Raw genomic sequence first — 25,294 nt, 5'->3', positions numbered from 1 at the left:
ATTTTATAAAACTTGCAATAAACTAGCTTAATATAATGTAAATGTGTATTTTTAAAGGATGATATTGTAGATAACAGAAAATAAATTGTGCTTTATGCTCAAGTGCATATTTTTAAATTTAAAATTATTTGCCTTTTTAAGATAATGTTAAGGGCTACTGTCATAAGATCTCTCAAAGGCAATGCCCCATGTTATTTATCCTGGTATCTCCAGAATCTAGAAAAATACCTGGCACATACTATGTACCCAATAAATGTTTGTCAAAGTGATCTTAACTAAATAACTAGGGAAATATGCTTAGTTTTTTTCAGACTATTATGCCTAAAGATGAGTGTATCAAATATTGGTCATTTTTTAAAATTGAGAAAATGAGAAAGTCAATTAAACATCTATGTATGATTACACACTTGTATGCTTTAAAATCTATTTACCTTTATAGCACTTATAGCTGTATCAAGCGTTGAAACCTCATGGTCTTTGTGGGTACCAAACAGCTTGTCAACAGCAGAAATTGGGCTTTTACATGTGTGGCAATATGTGTCAATCTGGGACTTTTTCAATTCCTTTTGTTCCTTCTCGGTTACCAACTCTGATGATAACTGGTCTTGTTCTGTCATCTCTCTGTCCAACTCTTCCTGTTCAGCAGACTTACTTTGTTCCACCTCACTCACAAATTCATTTTCACTGACATGTTCAGAGGATTCCTTTCCACGAGATAACACATCTTCAGGGGTGGATTCTGAATACAGTTCTTCTGATAGAGTGTCTTGAGTAACCACTTCGTAATTCAGGGATTCAGCAAATTCATACTCATCCTGAACAGGGCTACTGCAGAGCCGGTCTTCACCCAGCTCAGGCGGAACCATTATTTGAGGTTCTTCTTGCAGTGTTTCTTGAACACAAGTTGCACCAGATGCAAATTCTTCCTCTGGGAAGGACACTTGTACTGGGACATTCAGACTGACCTCTGGATTTGCATTTGCTGCTTCATTAGTCTGGCTGCTCATTTCATCTACTCTCTCCAGGACATGATGAGTGTCTTCAAATGGAACCGCATAGCTTACCCTCTGGGTAACCACTCTGACTTCCTCGGTGATGGAAGCTTTCCTCTGCATAGCTACACTGTCAAGAGCCTCCACGTGGCCTACTGATTCTCCTTCCCTGTAAGCTGCTTTCTGTTTCTCTTCCAGACTCTCCTCCCCGCAAATAGTTTCAAACCTCCCCCAAATTTCCCCTTCTTCAATTATTGATTGGTATGAATCATCCTTACCAACTGGCTTTTCTTCTAGACCTTGGCCTTGGTCCTTTTCAGTTACAGATGTGTCATGGAGAATGTCATCTTTGAGTATGTACTTCTCAAAATATATTCCTGTTCCATCATCAGTGTCAGAATTTCTGCTTGGAAATGATGCTTCAGAATTCACACTGTCACCTTCAGAAGCTGCCTCCCCTTCTTCCTTTTTCTCTCCAACTGCTTCTTCATACAGATCTTTATATAAAAATGCCAGTGCGGGTGGCTCCTCCAGAAGTTCAGGATTAATGGCTTTAGCAGTGGTAGGAAATATCTGGGTTCGTGACAAAACTCCTTCCTCTTCATCAAATAAAGGCATCCCAGGTGACTTTGAGTCCACATCTCTATTTATGCTCTTTGGAGCATCTCTGTCAGCTGATTTTTGGATAACCGAAGACTTTTGGGTCTCTGGGTCAGATAATTTGCTGTAGTCCTTTTCTAGTCCATAAAAACTTTCATCTAATTTCACCAATTCATATTCATATTCTAGGGCACTTTCCTCTGAACGTTCTGGGAGAGAGACAGTTTCTCCTGGAACTTCCTTTGACAGCTCTCCTTCAACATTTAATTTCCATGGAGTTCTCTGTTTTTCTGGGTCTGGGGAGATGTTATAATCAATCAATGTATATTTTTCAAAATAATCCTCTTCACTGGGAATTTCAGGCTGATTAAAGGCTAAATCACCAGTTTCTGAATCTGTGGATATCTCCTCTTTGGTTGTATGAGTTTCCTTTTTTTGGTCTTCTTTCGATGGTGTAACTTTTTTATCAGAATCTTCTAACTTACTCTGTAATGTTTTATAGCAAGCAACTGCCTCACTCTCATCATGGAAGGGTATAGGCTTAAAGGAGGCCTTCTCTTCCAAATATTCTAACTTATCTTGGATTTGTTCACTTTCTTCCTCATCAACTGAAGAAATAAATGCAGGAGCATGAATGTTCAATATCTCACAACCTTCAGAAATGATACTGAAGGCACTCTTTTGCTCTTCTGAAAGTCCAGCTGGCTTACTAGTCACTGTAAATTCTTCATCTCTTACATATGTGTCTTCAGGCTCCTTGGAAATCATCTCATCAATACTGATTGTTGTTGCATTAGTTATAAATTGAGCATAGTTGCTGCTCACTGAAGAGCATGGTTCATTTACATGGGCGTCTTCCACAGCTTCCAAGTGGTGCTTTGAAACAAGAACAGATTGTTCAGACATTTCAGATGCTTGATCTTGAGATGTTTGAATAGTATGGACCATATGCCTCTCTGGAGTCAATTCTGACCATGGATCTAAAATCCTTTCAGATTCTTTAGATGGAGATCTTTGTTTACTTTCTTTTGTGGTATCTACTGAGCCACCTTTTGGCAGCTCTGACGCTGTGACCTGTCCCTTTTCTTCATTGTGACTTACCACATCCCTGCTTGACTTGTCCAATACCAGATTTCCTTCCTTCGGTAAAGAGTGATCATTTATTTCATCACGATAAGGAAGATCTACTGGAAGGAAAGTCCTGGTTTTCTCCACCAAAACTTTACGTTCTTCTAATGGATGTGGTTGGGTTCCTACTGCCTTTGTTTCCCTGATTTCTGGGTGAGCCTCTGAGATCATGGTTTCTGATTTTTCAGTAATTTCTGTAGTTTTAACTAATGAAAATGGTTGAGTTTCACCCAAAGAATGACTGAAAGAGATATCTGACTCTTCAGGCATATGCCTGGCTATATTCATGGAATAAGGCTGAATTTCCTGCTGCTCTTTTCCTTCTAAAAATGCATGTGACGGCTCTTCTTTTTCTTCTCCTTTACCCTCCTCAATAATTTTGTATCTTTCTTTGTGGTCATCATTTTGATAGACTTGCTGCAGCGCAGTAGCAGCTTTTGGTTCTTCCAATTTAATAGGGCTAGATCCGTGTGTAATTTGTGCCTTCCCTATTTCATTATTACCTCTAAGCTCTAATGGGGCCACCGTTTCTTGTTTTTCTGCCACCACCTTCTTTTCTTCCAAGGAATATGATCTCATTCCCAAGTTACCTTTCTCCTCAGTTGGGCTAACAGATCTGAGTTTTATTTCCTCTTCAGAAATTTTCAAGGAAGTAGGTTTTGGCATCTCTTTCTCTAGTCTGTCTTCACCAAGATCAATTAAACTGTCTTTAGATTCTTCTACTGGCAAAATTATTGACTGCAGCTCCTCTGATTCCTCTGTGATATTTTTACTTGCAAAGCTAGATGAAGCTGATTTGGGCTGTTGTGGCACCTTATCTATTGCATCAAATAAAAAGAGTGATTTTTCTTTTTGATCACTTCCTGGCTCTTCTTTAAGGATAGAAATATTCCATTTAGACGGAGGGGAGATTTCTGGCATCTGGGGTCTTTTACCATCAGTGATATGAAGACAAGCAGCATTTTTGGCTTCTTCCATAATGGATTTCTCACCCATGGGAGAATAAGATTGAATTCTAAGATGTCCCTCACCATCAGCAGAAGTAACTACTGAGTTTAGGTCCATTTCCTCTGAATAGTCTAGGACTTCTTTCTTCCCATAATCTTCACTAGATGCCTCAAAGTTGGATTTTGGCTGTGGCAAAACTTCTACATTTGATAACAATGTGGGTTTTTCTTTAAAGTCTTGACCTTCACCAGATTTAACTAAAGAACCTGTGGATTCTGCAGCAGTTTCAGGTTTGGCCTCTAGCAACAGATGATCCGCTGGCTTCTCATTTGCATGAACGTCAGCTGGAGCAGGACCTCTAGGCTCTATCACAGTCACTGCTTTTTCTACAGATGGGCTTGGCTGAGCTTCTAAATCTTCTTTTTCAGCAACTGTGTTATCTGGAGTGCTTGACTGTAAAAATAAACTGGACAACCACGATGTGAAAGATGAAATTCCTTTCTTTCCCTTTTCCTCAAAGAGGCCTGGCTCCACTGCCTTCTGCTGCTTGGGCGGCTTTTGTATGACCTCAGGTGACTCTGGGGGTTGAGGTTCTTCATTTTCTTGGGTTGAGGAGAGGGGTTTTATTTGTGTGGGTGTTTTCACTTCAGATGCTGGTTTCCCTCTCTCAGCATCATCTACAACCTCTGACTGAACCACTTTTGATTCTTCTCCAGGTAAGGGAGGTATACGCCTGTGTGCTTCTTTTTCATTGCCCAGTGCAAGTTCTGCCTCTTCTGCCAGGAAATGGGCTGCTTTGGCAAGAGAGGGAAGAGTTTCTGATTTGACCTCTTCTGTTGATGGGCCAGACACTGGTTTCTGGAAGATTCTTTCAGATGGTGTTTTGATTTCTTCCCAGCTGTCTTCTTTGCAAGGCCTGGAAAATTCTGTGTTTGCTTTCTCCGATACCAAACTTTCACTTCCCACTAAAGAAAGGGTCTGCTTCCCTTCTGCTTCATTTCTCTCCACATTTCCAGCTGGAACTAAAGATTTTGGTTTGGGGGCCAGCTTTATTTCTTCAGAAGAATAAGTTTTAGTTGCTAAGGTCTCTATGTTACCACTAGAGGTATCGAGAGTAGACACTGGTTCTTGTAATGATAAGTGAGATTCTTCTGCAGAATGTGGCAGAATTTGCCTTCTGATTTCAGTTGCGTGGTCTTTCTCTGACACAGCAGGCTTGAGCTGCCCTGTCATCAGATCACTGGTACCAGAGGAACCCAACGGCACAGATCCAGGGACTCTTTCTTCATGGTGACTTGCCAAGTCTCTCTCTGGCTTTTTCAGCATCCAATTTTCATCCTTTGGAGAAATAAGGGCCTCTTTCATGTGTGTTTCTTTGACATCTGTAGGCTCAGTTGTCATAAATGATTTTGATTCTTCCAAAGACAAATTTTCTTTCATAGACAAAAATTGTTTAATACCCATATCTTGTTTATCTGCAAAAGATCTGTTTACGTCAGGTAATTTAACAGCTTGGTCTGAATGAAGTTCTTTTTCAGGCTTCTCTTCTTCCACAGGGAGGTCAGAAGAAGCAATCTTTGATGGCTCTGTTATACTCTGGGGTACATGAAATGAATTTGGTTGGTCAGTTTCTTCATTTAATTTAGTTACAGTATTATCTGTCACTTGTGCCTTCAAATTTCCTGTTGGCAGTAACAGGCTTATTTCTTGTTTTCCTTCTTTTTTAAAGTCAACTGAATGGTTCAACTCTCCTGATAATCCTTTTAAAGAAAAAGTGTGTGGCTGAAGTTCTTCTGGGTTGTCTCCTTCAACTAGAGAGGTAAATGCTTCCCTTGATCCTAAGCTAACTACCTTAGGAGAGAAAGCTTTAATTTCTTGAATCTGAGGTTCCTCCCTAAGGCATGATGAAACCTCTGAAATTTCAGGCACTGTAGTTGACACATGAAGTCCCCTGTTTTCTTCTTTTCCTTCTCCTCTGCTTCTAAGTTCAGCTAGGCCCTTTTCTAAGGCAGAATCCCCTGTTTCAGTTATGGGAGATTTTATTTGTTTTGTATCTATGGATTCACTTTGCCTACCTAAACCACCAGTGAATTCAGAGCCAGAATTTGGTAATTCTGATACTTGATGTGGCTTGTCTTCCTTCTCAGGTTCCAAAGACAGCTGTGCCAGAGCAAGATCTTGATTTTCTGACAGGAAATCTCCCTGAACTACAGAAGGTGTCTCCATTGCCTGTTTGCTCTTATCACCACAGAGGGTTGGTAATGTTGAAGCTAAATCTTCTGATGCTAAATATTCTAACTCAGGAAAAGAACTTGCTGTTTGCTCATTTTTGCCTTTTGTAACTATATATTTGAGTGCAGGTGACACGTTCTGTGAGGAAGGAAGTTCAGTTTCTGTTTTCTTTATCTCACCACCTAGGTTGAGCGAAAGCACATGGTCAGGTCCTGACATCTCTGAGGCAGAAATAGAATTTTTTTTCTGTGACACATCCAAATATTCAGAGTCGAAGACTGTAGAAAATGGAAGATCTTGTTTGTTTTCCACCCTTGCTTCCTTTGATATATCTGAATGCTGAGAAGACAATGTTTTGGTTACTGCCAACCCAGGTTTAATGTCTTCAGTTTCTACCTTTGACAAAACAGAATGCTCTGGTATAGAGGATATGCTTGCAGGTAAATCAAATTTAATTTCTTTCCCTATTTCTGACCAAGCCGGATGTTGGGATGCAGCAGTTTCAGCGGGAGAAGAACTAGCTTTAATTGCTACATTGTCTTCTTCTTTAAGAAGTGAATGCTTATCTACAGGTGTTACCATCTGAAGCGGCAAACCAATTCCTAATTCACTCTTTCCTACTTTTGTTAAGACTGGATATTCTGTAGGGGTGGGAAGAGATAAATCTGTTGGGATTTCTTCTTTTGCTAATTTCGTTAAGCTTGAATCATGCTTTGTTACAGATGTCGTGGTTATTGAAGAACTGGGTTCAATTTCTTTCTTTATGTCTTCTGACAAAGCTGAAAATTCTGATATGGGTGGTGCATGCTCAACTTCCTTTTCCACTCCTGGTGACGCTGAATGCAGCACTCTAGGTGTACCAGTTATTTTAGAATCATGTTGCACTTCTGCAACACAAATCTCAGGTCCAGATAAAGATGTTTCCTTTAGAGGTGAATATGGCTTTATTACTTCAGGCTCATTCTCTGACAACCTTCTCTGTTCTAGTTCAGATGTCACAGTTAAATTGGGTTTGACATCCTTCTTTGGCTCATCTACCAAGTCAGGCAGAACTGAATCTTTCATCCCAGACTCTGGAACATTTGGAGGCTGAGGCTCCATTTCTTGATCCCGTAATACATGTGCTATAGCTTCTTGAGAATCAGGCACAATTTCTTCCTTACTTTTAACTTTTAACAAAGCCATCTGTTCATCTGCAGATTTTGGAGTGAGTGATGTTTTGGGTTCTTGTTCTTTCTTAATTGCATGGACTGAATCAGGTGAAACTGAACACTGAGATACAGGCAAAACAGGTTTGGTTTCTTCCTTTACCATGGACAATTGTGCAGGTGTTGCAGCTAGTGATGAACTAGTCTTAATTTCTCCCTTCTCTGAATCACTGGTTAAACATGGCGGAATCAAGTCTTCAGACTCAGGTTCTAAATATGCTCCAGTTCTCTGCTTCTGTGCCATAATGAGATATTCAGATACAGTTGTTGATGTTGTTTGAGCATCTGGCTTAATCTCTCCCTCATTTGTTGAAGGGAGCCAACTCAAATCTTCAGGTGCAGACACCAAAGGAGAAGTTTCAGTTCTTTGATTCTGTGATGAACTTAGATGCTCAGGTACAGGTGTAGCAGTTGGTGCAATTTCTTCCTCATCTGATTCTGAGAAGCAGGAATATCCTGACACAGCCATTGCAGCTAACAGTGAATCAGGCTCAGTTTCCTCCTTATTTGTTTCTGGGATCCTATATGGTGGGATGGAAGCTTGTGATGCTGAATCTGGAGAAAAAAGTTCAGCTTCTTCGGTGTCTTCATCTGACAAAATCGTGTGTTCAGATGGTGATGTTAAACATATTGGAGAATCACACTCAAATTCTCTTTTCTCTGTCTCCTGAGTTCCATAGGATGGAAATGAGAATTCTGACACAAATGCAGAGTCTGGAGAAAAAGGTCCAATGTCTTCTTGCTCTTCTTCTGAGAAATTCATGGGTGAGGAGGCATCTTTTAGATTTAAAGGGGATCTGTGGACAATTGCTTCCTCCTGTGACTCCAGTGTTGCATATGGCGGTACTGAAAATTCAGACGCAGAGGTGGAAGAGGGTGTGTACCACTCCATCTCTACTGTCTCTTCTTCTGAGAGGACCACATGTTCAGATGGGGTGGCTGAAAGTGGTGGGGCCTGGCATTCAGGAGTCCCCTCAGTTGTGTATGGTGGCAGAGAGCATTCAGATACAGAGGCCACCTCTGGGGGATAGAATCTGGTGTCCTCCTTCTCTTCTTCTAACAGAGTCTTGTGCTCAGAAATACCTTTTGATTTCAACAGGGAGACATCACCAATTATTTTCTTTGGGGATTCCTGTGTTACATTTGGCGGGACTGCATATTGGGAGGTCAGTGTTAAATCTGGTGTGAAATGCTCATTTCCTAGGTTCTCTTCTTCTGATAGGACCATGTGTTCAGATGTAGCAGTTGAAAGCAGTGGTGACTGGCATTCAGAAGTCCCCTCAGTTGTGTATGGCGAGAGAGAATGTTCAGATACAGAGGCCACCTCTGGGGAATACAGCCTAGTGTCTTCCTTCTCTTCTTCTGACGGAATCAGGGGCTCAGACACACCTTTTGATGTTAATGGGAACTTATGGTCAGTTGTTTTCTTTGGTGACTCTTTTGTTGCCTGTGAGGGAATTGAATATTCAGAAGCAGATGTGGAATGTGGTGTGTAATGCCCATTTTCTGAAGCCTCTTCTCTGGACAGGACCACGTGCTCTGCTGTAGCTGTTGAAAACAGTGGGGACTGGCATTCAGGAGTCTTCTCAGTTGTGGATGGTGAGACAGATGTAGAGGTTGAAGCTGGGGAATAAGGCTCAAATTCATCATTCTCCTCTTCTGACAAAACTGCATGTTCAGATACAGGTTTTACATTAGGTGAAGAAACTGGCTCAACTTCTTGCTTCTCTCGTTCATAGTTCAAATCCTGTGTGACTGAATACTCCGATATGAAAGCAGAATCAGTAGAAACAGACTCATTTTCCTCTCTTTCTTCCTCAGATAAGGTGACATGTTCAGGTGTTGATGTCGTCAGTAATGGCAGAATGGTCTCGTCTTCTTTCTGCTCCACTTCAGGGGCCAAGCGTGGTGGGAAGGGCTCCTCAGAAACTGATGGACTTTCTGGGTAATCAAGTTCTATGATCTCTTCTTCCACTAAATTAGAATCTTCAGGTTCAGGGGTAGCAGATATTGGTAGAGGCGTTTCTATTTCTTCTTTCTCTGGTTCCTCTAACACTAGAGGTTCAGAAAGAGAAATGGATGTCTCGGGCATGTTTTCATGCTTCTCTCCTTTGACAGCGAGATGAGGAGGGTTCAGTCGTTCAGAGACTGGTTTTGCCCTTTCTGGTGAAGTCAGATCCAGTTCTTCTCTCTCTGGGCCAAAATCTTCCTGGATAGAGGCTGTCAGACCTGGTGAAAGTGTTTCCAGAGAACCCTTCTCTGACTCCAGTGAAATGGAATGGTCAGCAGAAGATACGTCTTCCCTCTTTACCTCGTCCACTAACGGCAGTGAGACTGAAGAGTCATGCTCTGCAGTTACCATTTCTTGTGAATCAGCCTCAGATTCTCCCTTTGCTGTTTCCAGGAACGCAGGTGCAGATGTATTGGGTGTAAGAGAGGAAGGCTCTATCTCACGGGGTTTTGCTTCATCAGCTGGCAGCTGTGGCACTGACTGTGGAGCGCTGAGCTGTGTTTCTTGTTCTGCTGTGTCATTACTTGTATAAGAGGAAGGTGTGTGCTTGGTAGTAGATGCAGCCCTTAAGGGAGAATCAGCGTAAATTTTCTTTAGATCTTCATGACTGAATGAGGTCAGGGACTTTGATCCTTTGGAAACTGCACCTCTCCAGGGTGCAGCAAGCTCTTTTACTTCATCATCGTCTATGCTTTGGGCTACTGATTTGCCTGTTTTGGAAACTACATTAGAATCATGATTGCCCAAATCTGGCTCTAGACTAATGGACGCATCTTTCCCCTTCCTATAATGTATTTCTTTAATTACATAACCCTTTGGCAATGTTCCATAAAATTGTAAAGGAATTAATTCTTCTTTAACAGAATTAAACATCTTAATTTTATATTGTACTGTTCCTATGTAAACTGGCCTTAACACTAACGGTTTGTGTTCTTTGTATATCGCTCCAGTGATAGGAGGTGTATTTGAGGTGGTCTTCTTGTTTCTCATCTTATCGTAAATGCCAGTAGATGAATTCTTTTTCTGGGTCTTTAGTTCCTGGCTTTCTGAAATTAAAGGATTACTTGTTTTGTTTGCTGGAACATCTTGGGATTCAAAAGAATTTCTTTTTTTGTTGCCTTTCCGACGCAATGATGGTGAGCCATGCTTTGACTTAGGCTTTCTTTTCCGAACTTTTTTAACTTCATCCACAATAAAGGAAACATTCCCTGGAGGAGACTTCAGAGTCGACCCTTCCAGACTACACACACCAGAGGTCTGACTTTCTTCCAAGGCCCAAGGAGTGGAAGACCTACTTGAATTGGTCTCCCAGGTTATTCCACTATCTTCCCGTTGAACTGTTACCATGGAAAAGGAGGGGTCAGATATGATACACTTCTGCTTGGTCTTGCCCTCTTCATTCTGGTCTGATAACCTAGAGTAAATAATGATATTATTAATAATTCTACATATATTAATAATAAAAATAACAGTAATTACATATTCTAATAATAAGGTCAATGTCCTACTCTTACTAGGTAAAGGATTAATGTAAAATTAAAACATACAGATGAATAGTGCCATCCATATCAAAAATAAGGATGTATACAAAATAAAGTTTAAAAATTGAATTCAGGATACCAAATACAATAACACATCCCAGGGTGGAATAAATCAATATCCTGCAAAGTCAAAAAAAAAGCTAAAGTGAAATTCCCTACCTTCCCCTATCAGGATTGCCCCCAGACCTCCTGTGGCTCACCCAGTCCCTCAGGCTCACTATCTACTCACCAGGACCTTCATAATGGCCCTTGCACCTGTGCCTTCCCTGTTACTGCTATCACTACCTTGACCTAGCTTTTTATCACATCACCCCTTGATTATTTCATTAGCTTCCTAACTGGTCAGCTAGTATCACGTTTACCTCCTGCCCTCCCCCCACCCTCAATCCATCCTGCCTATCTTTCCAGACCAAGTTTACTAAAAATTTTCATCATGCCACTTCCTGCTCAAAAACGTCAGTAAATTCCTTATATCTATAGAAAAATAAATTCAAAATACTTAACTCTCTGATCCCTACCTGACCTTCTTTCCAAGTACCCACTTCCACCCTATCCCTACATGGTACATTTCTGTTTTAACTAGATAATTCTGTGTTCAGTAAATATATCACGGAAACTCTGAGTCAGGGCCATGAAGGGAAAGTAGTGAATATAGAGAGATCACAAAAAACCCAGCAGCCTACTGTGCTGTATTTAACTCATCTGTAAACCAGGAATCATAATAGAACCTACTTCACGGGATTGCTGTGAGGTTTAAATTAGCTAATACACATGAAATGCTTAGAAAATGTGCCTGGCATGTAATTAACACTCAAAAAACATGATCTGTAATCAGGTCCTCCATATAATCCTTGAACTAGAGATCAAAGGAGCCTGGGCATGTTCATTTTCAATGGCTGAAGAGGTTTGGAAAGATGGTCACCTTGGACTGCTCTCATATGCCCTCAAGAGATGGCTGGTTTTGGCTGTCCCTTTCAATTGCCATTGGGCCTTTGTCTCAGACTCTGCAGCACTCTTCCCTGGAATTTTCCTACACTTTCTCCTCCCCTGTGCTCATGCCATTCTTCCACTTACAATTCTTATCCCCCACCTTCATCTACCTTTCCTGCGTATTTAAATTCTATCTACTCTTCAAGGCTTAGTTTTAAAACCTCCAGTGTTACCATCCCTGACCAATTCAGCAGGCATATTTGCCTTTAAGTTCAAGACTGAGATAAATACAGAACTATTGACTGACTTATACACTTTTCTATAACAATAAAAACACAAACAAAAATCTATGCTAAAAAACCACTAAGCATAAGTATTCAATTAAGGCACTTTTAATAAACATACAGAGATAAAATTTAGGTCCCTAACCAATCATTTTTTTTATCATCAGTCACTGCTTATATTAGCGGTCCTTAATTCTGGATACATTTTAGAGTCATCTGTAGAGAGATTTTAAAAAATACTGATGCCACACTATACCCCTTCCCACAGAGACGCTAGTTTAATCGTACTAGGGTAGGAAGTTTTAAGAGCTTCCAGGTGACTCCATTATGCATCCAGAGTTGCAAATCACTGGGCTAAACAATCCTAGCTATGAAACTTAACTAGTACCTGCCTTTCTAGCTTACCCTGAACGCTTTTTAGTTTGTTAGGTTAGGCTGAAAGCCAAGACCATAAATCTTTGCAGGTACATTCAACTCCCCTTTCTGAAACTTCAGAGTTTCCCCAGTAGTCATCCGCAAAGGGCTTATGGACTGCTGAGATCCTGATCTCCTTAGATCTCACCCATGACCAAGTCGAGCCTGGGGCAGCCAGAACCCCTGGACCACTGGTCTTCAGTAGCAAGCATCCTCATCCGTTTACCCCAGGATGCTGAAAACAATTTCATTTTCTACACATGCAGTGAGTGAAAATGGCTGGAAAGCGGTGAGAAGAACTGGTTTCTCCATTTCCCTGGTAACTCTGCTCTCACTTATTTGCTTTGGTATTGAACTTAATTAGTAATTGATACCTTATCTTGGTTCTGAACTGAATCTTATTTTTAATGTTTTTCAGGCTCCTTTACATATCTAATTAAACTTATTCCTTGAAATTTTCAATTCCTTCTACCCCTTCTCCCTTCTGTTTAACTTAACAAAGGCAGAACGAAATTAAAAATTAAGGTTATAGCATGCAACTGAAAAGTCAGCATTTCGAATGCCCATCATTGTAGTAGTATTACAAAAGCAATTATAATTCAAAGTTAATTACTGATTGTAAATTCAATGTACTCAACCAGAGAAGTTTTCATTACTCATTAGAATGAGTTCATGAGTGCTTAGCAGAATACCCAAATGTTGATCATAAAAAGATACAGGCCTACTGAGGTGGGTTCACTCAATCATTTACTTATTCATTCTCTCATTTATTTCTTCATTTAATAAAATTTTATTGAGTTTAAATACTAGGAATACAAATATAAAGACACAGAATCTTCTCTCAAGAAATTCAAAATCTAACAGGGAGACAGAACTAAACATTTTAATACAGTGTGGTAAGTTCATTTACAGAAGATAGGCAAGATACAGTGAGAACATAAAGAAGGGAAGACCTCAAGAGGAAAGATACTTGCACTGGATTCTGAAGAGGAAATAGGAGTTTGCCAAATGGATGAAGAGTGGTGGTGGTGTAAGGATGGGAAGCTCATTCCAGGAAAATGTCACAGGATATGAAAAAAACGTACACATGAATAAATCAGTCTGGCTCACTGAGAAACCCAAAGTATTTGGGGATATCTTGATTATTGGATGTGAGCAAAGGAATAGAAGAAAAACACAGCCAACAGGAATCAGAGAATAACTATATTAGCATGTGTAAAGTCATAGCCCAAGTATTCAAATTACACTCAGTGTAAAGAAACCATTTTCCTTAATAGAAGACCAATGATCTCCCTAGAATTCAGAAGTGTTTCTTACTCAGGAACACAAATGTTCTCATCTATGCAAAGATGTATACATCAATTTTCCATAATTAATGGATATTGGCTATGAACATGATCTTATTCATTCTCCTCTGATTCTCACAAAGCAACCTTCTGATTATTACTTGGCTTCCCAAGCAGATTTATCTGAGAGTGAGAAGAAACACTTCTTGATGACCTGGGGAGCTCACTTCCTCCTTTCAGAATTGGTCAAGGAGAAGGTTCAGTAGATTTGAGTTAGATCCAGGAAAGAACAGACTGATACCGAGTTGAGTGCCAAAGACTTCTTCCTTTTCAGGATAAACTTTATCTGATTTCCTTCTATTCCTATTTATTAAGAGACATTTTTAATAATGAATGAATGCTAAATTTTATTATACAATTTTTATGCAAAATTGACCATATTCTTTATTCTGTTAATGTGGTGAATTACGATTGATTTCCAGCTGTCAAACCAACCCTGAACTCCTGAAATGACTTCAACATGGTTGTGATGTATTATATTTTTTATATTAAAAAGCTGGATTTTGTTTAGGAATTTTGCTCCTGTGTTCATGAATAATTGGCCTATAATATCCTTTCTTACAACGTGCTTGTCAGGTTTTTGTATCAAGATTGTGCTGCCTCTTGTAATAATCAGGGCAGGGTAAACATTTGCTATATTAAGACCATGCATGTGTCCCCAGACCTAGTTCTTTCCCAAGGTCTGGTTTTGTAAATGCTGAGGATAAACCAAAAAAGAAAAACAAAACATTGTGCTGCCTCAAAGAACAAATTGGGAAGTGTTCTCTCCTTCACTATTCTCTGGAAGAGTTTGTAGAAGATTGTATTATTTCTCTCTTGAGTGCTTGGTAGACTTTACTGGTGAAGTCATCTGCACCTGTAGTCTTCTCTATGGTAAGGTTTTAATTAGCAGTTTAATTTATTTAATAGTTATGTGACTACCTGAAATTTCTTTTTGTGTCACTTTGGATATGTTGTATTTTTCTAAGAATTGACATATTTAACCTAAATTTTAAAAAATCATTGGATTAAATTTGTTCATAGTATTCTTTCAGGATCTTTTAAGTTTCTGTAAGATCTAAAATTGTATCCATTTTTTCAATTCTGATATTGGTCATTTGTGTCTCCTTTTTATGTTCTTCATCTTTATAAAAATTGACAGACATTATAATTTGGTAATCTTTTCAATAAAGTTTGGCTTTATTGATGTTTCCTTTTTCATAAATGTCTGCTTTCTATTATTTGCTTTTTCAACTTTGAGTTTAGTTAGCAAGTATTTTTCTACCTTCTTGAGATAGATTCTTATATCATTAATTTCTATCTTTCTCCCTTTCTAATGTTTCTAATATTTCTCCTTTACTATAACTTAAGACTAGGCATTTCTCTTTAACCAAAGATTTTGATGCATCACATAAAAGTTGGTATATAGTATTTTCATCATTATTATTATTAATCTCAAAATATTTTTGAATTTCCATTGTGATATCTTATCTGACCCAGAAATTATTTACTTCTTTTTATTCCAAGTTTACTCAGATATAATTGACATAGAACACTGTATAAGTTTAAGGTGTACAGCTTAACAATTTGACTTATATACATCATGAAATGATTACAATAAATTTAATTAACATCCATCATCTCATATAGATATGAAATAAAAGGAAAAGAAAACATTTTTCCTTGTGATGAGAATGCTTAGGATTTACTCACCTAAGAACTTTCATAAAGCTAATTATATTTATCACGTTGTACATTACATCCCTAGTACTTGTTTATTTTATAACTGGGAGTTTGTACCTTTTGACCACCTCCATCCAATTCCCTCGCTCCTTGCCTCTGGTAACAACAAAGCTGATCTCTTTCTCTAAAAGTCTGTTTGTTTGTTTGTTTTTTAAGTATAACTGACCTATAACACTATGTTAGTTCCTGGTACATAACGTGGTGATTCAATATTTCTATACATTTCAAAATGATCACTATAGTAACTCTGGTTACCATCTGTCACCATACAAAGATATTATATCATCACTGACTATATTCTCCACACTGAACATTTCATACCTCTGACTCATTTATTATGCAACTAGAAGCTTGTGCCTCTTAATCTCCCTCACTTATTTCTCTCCTCTCTCCATTCCCCTCTCTTCTGGCAATGACCTCTTTGTTCTCTGTGTCTATAACTCTGTTTTTATCTTGTTTGTTCATGTGTTTTGTTTTTTAGATTCCACATATAAGTGAAATTATACAGTAGTTTTCTTTCTCTGACTTATTTCACTTTAGCATAATAACCTCTAGGTCTACGCATGTTGTCACAAATGGCAAGATTTCATTCTTTTTTATGGCTGAGTAAAATTCCATTGTGCATATGTGTGTGTGTGTAGGTTGATTCCATACCTTGGCTATTGTAAATAATGCTGTAATGAACATAGGGGTGCAGATATCTTTTTGTATTCATGTTTCATTTTCTTCAGATAAATATTGCTGGATTTATGGAGTGGAATTGCTGGATCATATGATAATTCTATTTTTAATTTTTTGAGGAACCTCCATAATGTTTTCCATAGTGGTGGCACCAATTTACATTCCCACCAACAGTACATAAGGGTTCCCTTTCCTCCACATCCTCACCAACACTTATTATTGTTGTCTTTTTGATACTAGCCATTCTGACAGGTGTGAGGTGATACCTCATTGTGGTTTTGATTTGCATTTTCCTGATGATGAGTGATGCTGAGCATTTTTCATGAGCCCGTTGGCTACTTGAATGTCTTCTTTGGAAAAAGTGCCTATTCAGATCCTCTGCCCATTTTTTAAGTAAGTTGTATGGTTTTTTGTTGTTGTTGTTTTTGATGTTCAGTTGTGTGATTTCTTTATATATTTTGGATATTAACCTCTTATCAGGTATTTCATTAGCAAATATCTTGTCCCATTCAGTAGGCAGTCTTTTCATTTTGTTGATAGTTCTCTTGCTGTGCTTTTTAGTTTGATGTAGTCCCATTTGTTTATTTTTGCTTTTGCTTCCTCTGCCTGAGGCAACATATCAAAAAATATCGCTAAGATCAATGTCAAAGAGCATACTGCCTATGTTTTCTTTTAGAAGATTTATGGTTTCAGGTCTTATATCTAATCCTTTAATCCATTTTGAGTTTATTTTTGTATATGGTGTAAGAAAGTAGTCCAATAAGATTTTTTTCCATGTAGCTGTCATTTTCCCAACACCATTTATTGAAGAGGCTGTCTTTTCCTCACTGTATATTCTTGTCTCCTGCATCATAGATTAATTGACCATATAAGTGTGGGTTTATTTCTGGGCTCTCTGTTTTGTTTCATTGATCTGTGTGTCTGTTTTTGTGCCAGTACCATGCTGTTTTGATTACTGTAGCTTTGTCATATAGTTTGAAATCAGGGCACGTGATACCTCCAGGTTTGTTCTTCTTTCTCAAGATTGCTTTGGCTATTCAGGGTCTTTCATGGTTCCCACAAATTTTAGAAATATTTTTTCTAGTTCTGTGAAATATGCCATTGGTATTTTGATAGGGATTACATTGAATCTGTAGGTTGCCTTGAGTAGTATGGTCATTTTAACAACATTAATTCTTCCAATTCATAGGCACGGTGTGTCTTTCCATCTGTTTATGTTGTCCTCAATTTCTTTCATCAGCATATTATAGGTTTCTGAGTACAGGTCTTTCATCTCCTTAGTTAGATTTATTCCTGGGTATTTTATTCTTTTTGATGCAATTGTAAATGGGATTGTTTTCTCAATTTCTCTTTCTGATAGTTCATTGTTCATGTATAGAAAAGCAATAGATTTCTGTATATTAATTTTGTGTCCTGCACTTTTACTGTATTCACTGATGAGTTCTACTAGTTTTTGGTGGCATCTTGAGGATATTCTGTGTATAATATCACACCATCTGCAAACAGTGACAGTTTTACTTCTTTCTTTCCAGTTTGAATTCCTTTTATTTCTTTTTCTAATCTGATTGCTGTGGTTAGGGCTTCCAATACTATGTTGAATAAAAGTGGTGACAGTGGGCATCCTTGTCTTCTTCCTGACCTTAGAGGAAATGCTTTCAGCTTTTCACTATTGAGTATGATGTTAGCTGAGGGCTTGTCATATGTAGCCTTTATTATGTTGAGATATGTTCTTTCTATACCCACTTTACTGGGAGTTTTTTTTTTAATCATAAATATATGCTGAATTTTGTAAAAAGCTTTTTTTGCATCTATTGATATGATCATGTGATTTTTATTCTTCAGTTTGTTAATGTGGTGTATCATACTGATTGATTTGTGAATATTGAACCATCCTTGCACCCCTGGGATAAATCCCACTTGATCATGGTGTATGATCCTTTTAAAGTATGGTTGAATTTGTTTGCTAGTATTTTGTTGAGGATATATGATTATTTTAAGATGCTGATCTCTTAAGGTCAATCACATTTTAACAATCTTGCATTTTTACTCCCCTCCCCCATACACACATTTAATGCTTTTTACATCATATTTTATATCTTTTTTTGCATCTTTTGTATCCCTTAACTACATATTGTGAATATTGATGATTTTACTACTTTTGTCTTATAACCTTCCTACTAGGTTTATAAGTGGTTGATCTACTACCTTTCCTGTATATATGCCTTTACCAATGAAATTTTTCCTTTTGTAATTTTCACATTTCTACTTATAGCCTGTTTTGTACACTCAGAAAATTCACTTTAATGTTTCTTGCAAAGCTGGGTTTTTTGTTGCTAAACTCTTTTAGCTTTTGCTAGACTGTAAATCTCTTGATCTCTCCTTAAAATCTGAATGATAGTTTGCCAGGTGGAGTATTCTTAGTTGTACATCTTTTCCTTTTATCACTTTAAACATATCATGCTACTCCTTCTGGCCTGAAGAGTTTCTGCTGAAAAGTCATCTGATAGCTTTATGAAAGTTCTCTTGTACATAACATGTTCATTTTCCCTTGCTGCTTTTAGTATTCTCTCTTTTTCTTTAATTTTTGCCATTTTAATTGTAACATGTCTTGGTGTGGTCCTCTTTAGGTTGATTTTGTTTGGCACTCCCTGCTTCTTGCACTTTTTGCTTCCGTTTCCCTTCCTTGGTTAGGGAAGCTTTCAGCTATTATGTTTTCTGCTCCTTTCTCTCTCTCTCTCCTCTCCTTCTGGGGCCCCTAAAATATGAATGTTAGTATGTTTGATATTGCTCTAGAAGTCTCTTAAACTGTCCGCATTTTTAAAAATTCTTTTCTCCTGTTTAGCTTGACTGATTTCCACTACTCTGTCTTCCAGTTTGCTGATCTGCCTCTCTGTATCATCTAAGCTATTGTTGATTCCTTCTAGTGTATTTTTTATTTCAATTATTATTATTATATTCTTCAGCTGTGTTTGGTTTTCCTTTACATTTTCTAACTCTTTGTTAGAAACTACTGACTGCTCACTGTATTCATACATTCTTATCCCAAGTTCTTTCAACATCATTACGATCATTACCTTGAACTCTTTGTCAGATAGACTGCTTATCTCCACTTCACTTAGTTCTTCTTCTGGGGTTTTATCTTGTTCCTTCATTCAGAACATATTCCCTGTCACTTCATTTTGCCTAACTCTCTGTTTTTATTTCTATGTATATGGCATGTTGATTTCATTTTCCAATCTTAGAGAACTAGCCTTAAGTAGGAAACATACTATACGCCCCAGCAGCACACTCCCCTTTGGTCACCAGAGCTATATGCTGCAGGGGTGCCCTCTATATGGGCTGAATTGGTCTTTCTGCTGTGGCAGGCTGACTACTGTGGGTGCACTGCTAGGTAGATGTGGCTGGCCCTCAGCTCAATTGGTTGCCAAGCCCTGCCTAGTCAGAGATTATCTTAAAACATATTCCTTAATTTCAAAATACATGGGGATTTCCTAGTTATTTTTTTTGTTAATGCTTTCTAGTTTAACTGCATTGTCACCAAAGAATTTATTTTATAGAAGTTATACTTTGAAATTTATTGAGATTTGCTTTATGGCTATATGGCCAAATTTTGGTTGTTTGTTTGTTTAAATATTTATGTGTTCTGGAAAAGAATATGTGTCTTGTGGTTTTTCAGTATTGTTCTATGTACGTCAGGTAGGTCAGACTTATTAGTTGTGTTATTCAAATATTTTTATTATTATTTTTTTAATATTATTATCTGCTTTACTATGTGTTGTATAATTCTCATACAACAATTCCATAAGTAGATATATTAATTTACCAGATGAGGAAACAGGCCTGGGGGATTAAATATTTTTTGCAAATCAAGTCTTTTTACCTTTAATGATATTATGGGATCTTAGTTCCCTTGGTCCAGAGCAGTGAAAGTACTGAGACCTAACCACTGGACCCCCAGGGAACTCCCACAAAGATTTTCTAAAACTCTGCCAATTTAAATGGAGCACTTAGTCCATTTAAGCTTAATATAATTACCAATACAATTACCATATATTTGGGGTTAAATCTTCCATCTTATTATGTGCTTTCTATTTGTACTACCTAGTCTATGTTCCTTTTTCTCTCCTTTCTTGCCTTGTTTTAAATTGAACATTTATTATTATTCTATTTACCCACTTTATTAGCTTGGCAGTTATATTTTACTATTCTTTTAGTGATTATCCTAGAGATTTCAACATCCTTGAATCATTAATGTCTAACATAAATTGGTATTTTTATCTCTTCCAAGACAACACAAGGACCATAAATTATAATTTCAACTTACATGCTGTTATAATTGTACATTTTAATTCTGTAAATATTTTAAAATCTCATAGCCATAATTTTATTATTGTTTTAAACAGCCAATATTCATTTAGATTTCTCTATATACTGAATTTTCAAAAATTGTGTTCCATTCCTTCCTCCACCTCCAATATTCCATCTGGAATCATTTTCCTCCTCCCTAAAAAATTCGCTTTAGTACTTCATTTACTGTGAATTTTCTGGTGGTAAATTCACCCTACGTATTCCTTAAAAAGTGTTTTTACACATCCATTCTAAGAGTCTTTTTTCAGGGTATACAATTCTATATTGGCAGGTATTTTTCTCTGAAGACTTGATTCCACCATGTTTAACCAGTATTTTCTCTCAATACTTTATTTTTTAAATTTTTATTCAAGTAGAGTTGCTTTACAATACTGTGTTAGTTGCTACTGTACAGCAAAGTGAATCAGCTGTATGTATACATATATCTCCTTTCTTTTGGATTTCCTTCCCATTTAGATAACCACAGAGCACTGAGTAGAATTCTCTGAGCTATACACTAGGTTCTCATTATTTATTTATTTTATACATAGTATTAAGTGTCAATACTGTATATATGTCAATGCCAATCTCCCAATTCATCCCATCACCCCTTTCCCCCTAGATATCCATATGCTTCTTCTCTCTGTCTGTGTCTCTGTTTCTGCTTTGTAAATAAGATCGTCTATACAATTTTTTTCAAATTCCATATATATGCATTAATATACAATATTTGTTTTTCTCTTTATGACTTAATTCATTCTTTATGACAGTCTCTAGGTCCATCAACGACCCTACAAATGACCCAATTTCGTTCCTTTTTATGGCCGAGTAATGTTCCATTAAAAATGTCATTCCGGGCTTCCCTGGTGGCACAGTGGTTGAGAGTCCGCCTCCCGATGCAGGGGACACGGGTTTGTGCCCCGGTCCGGGAAGATCCCACATGCCGCAGAGCAGCTGGGCCCATGAGCCATGGCCGCTGAGCCTGCGCGTCCGGAGCCTGTGCTCCACAATGGGAGAGGCCACAGCAGTGAGAGGCCCGCATACCACAAAAAAAAAAAAAAAAAAAATGTCATTCCAAGAGGGCAGACAGCAGAAGCAAGAAGAACTACAATCCTGCAGCCGTGGAACAAAAACCACATTCACAGAGAGAGACAGCCAAGAAGAAAAGGCAGAGGGCTATGTACCAGATGAAAGAACAAGATAAAACCCCCAAAAAACAACTAAGCGAAGTGGAGATAGGCAACCTTCCAGAAAAAGAATTCAGAATAATGATAGTGAAGATGACCCAGAACCTCAGAAAAAGAATGGAAGCAAAGATCGAGAAGATGCAACAAATGTTTAACAAAGACCTACAAGAATTAAAGAACAAACAAAAAGAGATGAACAATACAATAACTGAAATGAAAAATACACTAGAAGGAATCAATAGCAGAAGAACTGATAAGTAACCTGGAAGACAGAATGGTGGAATTCACTGCTGCGGAACAGAATAAAGAAAAAAGAATGAAGACAGCCTAAGAGACCTCTGGGACAACATTAAATGCAACAACATTCGCATTATAGGGGTTGCAGAAGGAGAAGAGAGAGAAAAAGGACCAGAGAAAATATCTGAAGAGATTATAGTCAAACACTTCCCTAACATGGGAAAGGAAATAGCCACCCAAGTCCAGGAAGTGCAGCGAGTCCCATACAGGATAAACCCAAGAAGAAACACGCCGAGACACATAGTAATTAAATCGGCAAAAATTAAAGACAAAGAAAAATTATTGAAAGCAGCAAGGGAAAAATGACAAATAACATACAAGGGAACTCCCATAAGGTTAACAGCTGATTTCTCAGCAGAAACTCTACAAGCCAGAAGGGAGTGGCATGATATACGTAAAGTGATGAAAGGGAAGAACCTACAATCAAGATTACTGTACCCGGCAAGGATCTCATTCAAATCCGATGGAGAAATGAAAAGCTTCACAGACAAGTAAAAGCTAAGAGAATTCAGCACCACCAAACCAGCATCACAATGAATGCTAAAGAAACTTCTCTAAGTGGGAAACACAAGAGAAGAAAAGGACCTACAAAAACAAACCCAAAACAATTAAGAAAATGGTAATAGGAACATATAAATCAATAATTACCTTAAACATGAATGGATTAAATGCTCCAACCAAAAGACACAGGCTTGTTGAATGGATACAAAAAAAAAGACCCATCTATATTCTGTCTACAAGAGACCCACTTCAGACCTAGGGACACATGCAGACTGAAAGTGAGGGCATGGAAAAAGATATTTCATTCAAATGGAAATCAAAAGAAAGCTGGAGTAGCTATACTCATATCAGATAAAATAGACTTTAAAATAAAGAATGTTACAAGAGACAAGGACACTACATAATGATCAAGGGATCAATCCAAGAAAAAGATATAACAATTATAAATATATATGCACGCAACATTGGAGCACCTCAATACATAAGGCAGCTGCTAACAGCTATAAAAGCAGAAATCGACAGTAACACAATAATAGTGGGGGACTTTAACACCTCACTTACACCAATGGACAGATCATCCAAACAGAAAATTAATAAGGAAACAGAAGCTTCAAATGACACAATAGACCAGATTGAGTTAATTGATATTTATAGGACATTCCATCCAAAAACAGCAGATTACACTTTCTTCTCAAGTGCACATGGAACATTCTCCAGGATACATCACATCCTGGGTCACAAATCAAGCCTCAGTAAAGTTAAGAAAATTGAAATCATATCAACCATCTTTACTGACAATAACGCTATGAGACTAGAAATGAATTACAAGGAAAAAAACGTAAAAACCACAAACACATGGAGGCTAAACAATACGTTACTAAATAACCAAGAGATTACTGAAGAAATCAAAAAATACCTAGAGACAAATCACAATGAAAACACGACGATCCAAAACCTATGGGATGCAGCAAAAGCAGTTCTAAGAGGGAATTTTATAGCTATACAAGCCTACCTCAAGAAACAAGAAACATCTCAAGTAAACAATCTAACCTTACACCTAAAGGAACTAGAGAAAGAAGAACAAACAAAACCCAAAGTTAGCAGAAGGAAAGATATCATAAAGATCAGAGCAGAAATAAATGATATAGAAACTAAGAAAACAATAGCAAAGATCAATAAAACTAAAAGCTGGTTCTTTGAGAAGATAAATAACATTGATAAACCATTAGCCAGACTCATCAAGAGAAAGAGGGAGAGGACTCAAATCAATAAAATTAGAAATGAAAAAGGAGAAGTTAAAACAGACACCGCAGAAACACAAAGAATCCTAAGAGACTACTACAAGCAACTCTATGCCAATAAAATGGACAACCTGGAAGAAATGGACAAATTCTTAGAAAGGTATAACCTTCCAAGACTGAACCAGGAAGAAACAGAAAATATGAACAGACCAATCACAAGCAATGAAATTGAAACTGTGATTAAAAATCTTCCAACAAACAAAAGTTCAGGACCAGATGGCTTCACAGGTGAATTCTATCAAACATTTAGAGAAGAGCTAACACCCATCCTTCTCAGACTCGTCCAAAAAACTTCAGAGGGAGGAACACTCCCAAACTCATTCTATGAGGCCACCATCACCCTGATACCAAAACCAGACAAAGATACTACAAAAAAAGAAAATTACAGACCAACATCACTGATGAATATAGATTCAAAAATCCTCAACAAAATCCCAGCAAAGAGAATCCAACAACACATTAAAAGGATCATACACCACTCTCAAGTGGGATTTATCCCAGGGAGGCAAGGATTCTTCAATATACACAAATCAATCAATGTGATACACCATATTAACAAATTGAAGAATAAAAACCATATGATCATCTTGATGCAGAAAAAGCTTTTGAAAAAATTCAACACCCATTTATGATAAAAGCCTTCCAGAAAGTGGGCATAGAGGAACCTACCTCAACATAATAAAGGCCATATACAACAAACCCACAGCAAACATCATTCTCAATGGTGTAAAAATGAAAGCACTTCCTCTAAGATCAGGAACGAGACAAGGATGTCCACTCTCACCACTATTATTCAACATAGTTTTGGAAGTCCTAGCCATGGCAATCAGAGAAGAAAAAGAAATAAAAGGAATCCAAATTGGAAAAGAAGAAGTAAAACCGTCACTGTTTGCAGATGAAATGATACTATACATAGAGAATCCTAAAGATGCCACCAGAAAACTACTAGAGCTAATCAATGAATTTGGAAAAGTTGCAGGATACAAAATTAATGCACAGAAGTCTCTTGCATTCGTATACACTAATGATGAAAAATCTGAAAGAGAAATTATGGAAACACTCCCATTTACCATTGCAACAAAAAGAATAAAATACCTAGGAATAAACCTACCTAGGAAGACAAAAGACCTGTATGCAGAAAACTATAAGACGCTGATGAAAGAACTTAAAGATGATACCAACAGATGGAGAGATATACCATGTTCTTGGATTGAAAGAATCAATATTGTGAAAATGACTATACTACCCAATCTATAGATTCAATGCAATCCCTATCAAATTACCATTGGCATTTTTTAAAGACCTAGAACAAATCATCTTAAAATTTGTATGGAGACACAAAAGACCCCAAATAGCCAAAGCAGTCTTGAGGGAAAAAAACGGGGCTGGAGGAATCAGACCCCCTGATTTCAGACTATACTACAAAGCTACAGTGATCAAGACAATATGGTACTGGCACAAAAACAGAAACATAGATCAATGGAACAAGATAGAAAGCCCAGAGATAAACCCATGCAACTATGGTCAACTAATCTATGACAAAGGAGGCAAGGATATAAAATAGAGAAAAGACAGCCTCTTCAATAAGTGGTGCTGGGAAAACTGGACAGCTATATGTAAAAGA

The 25,294-nt window shown here is 37.7% G+C and overlaps 1 protein-coding gene across 2 annotated transcripts in view; it reads right to left on the bottom strand.

Annotated features, from left to right (window-relative positions):
* Nucleotides 1–25,294, bottom strand: part of CMYA5 (cardiomyopathy associated 5) — a 106,249-nt gene that overhangs the window by 52,020 nt on the left and 28,935 nt on the right. For both annotated transcript variants that reach the window (XR_013827621.1, XM_079916971.1), the window contains exon 2: nucleotides 432–10,533. Coding sequence is in view for 1 of the 2 variants with exons in the window: in XM_079916971.1 (XP_079773097.1) it covers nucleotides 432–10,533 (10,102 nt within the window). In the remaining variant the exon portion in view is untranslated. The remainder of the gene's footprint in view (nucleotides 1–431; nucleotides 10,534–25,294) is intronic.

The sequence above is a fragment of the Stenella coeruleoalba genome (assembly GCF_951394435.1).
Source record: "Stenella coeruleoalba genome assembly, chromosome: 3".
Taxonomy (NCBI): Eukaryota; Metazoa; Chordata; class Mammalia; order Artiodactyla; family Delphinidae; genus Stenella; species Stenella coeruleoalba.
Note: the sequence above shows the minus strand (reverse complement) of the source record. Positions and strands in the feature narration are given on the sequence as shown.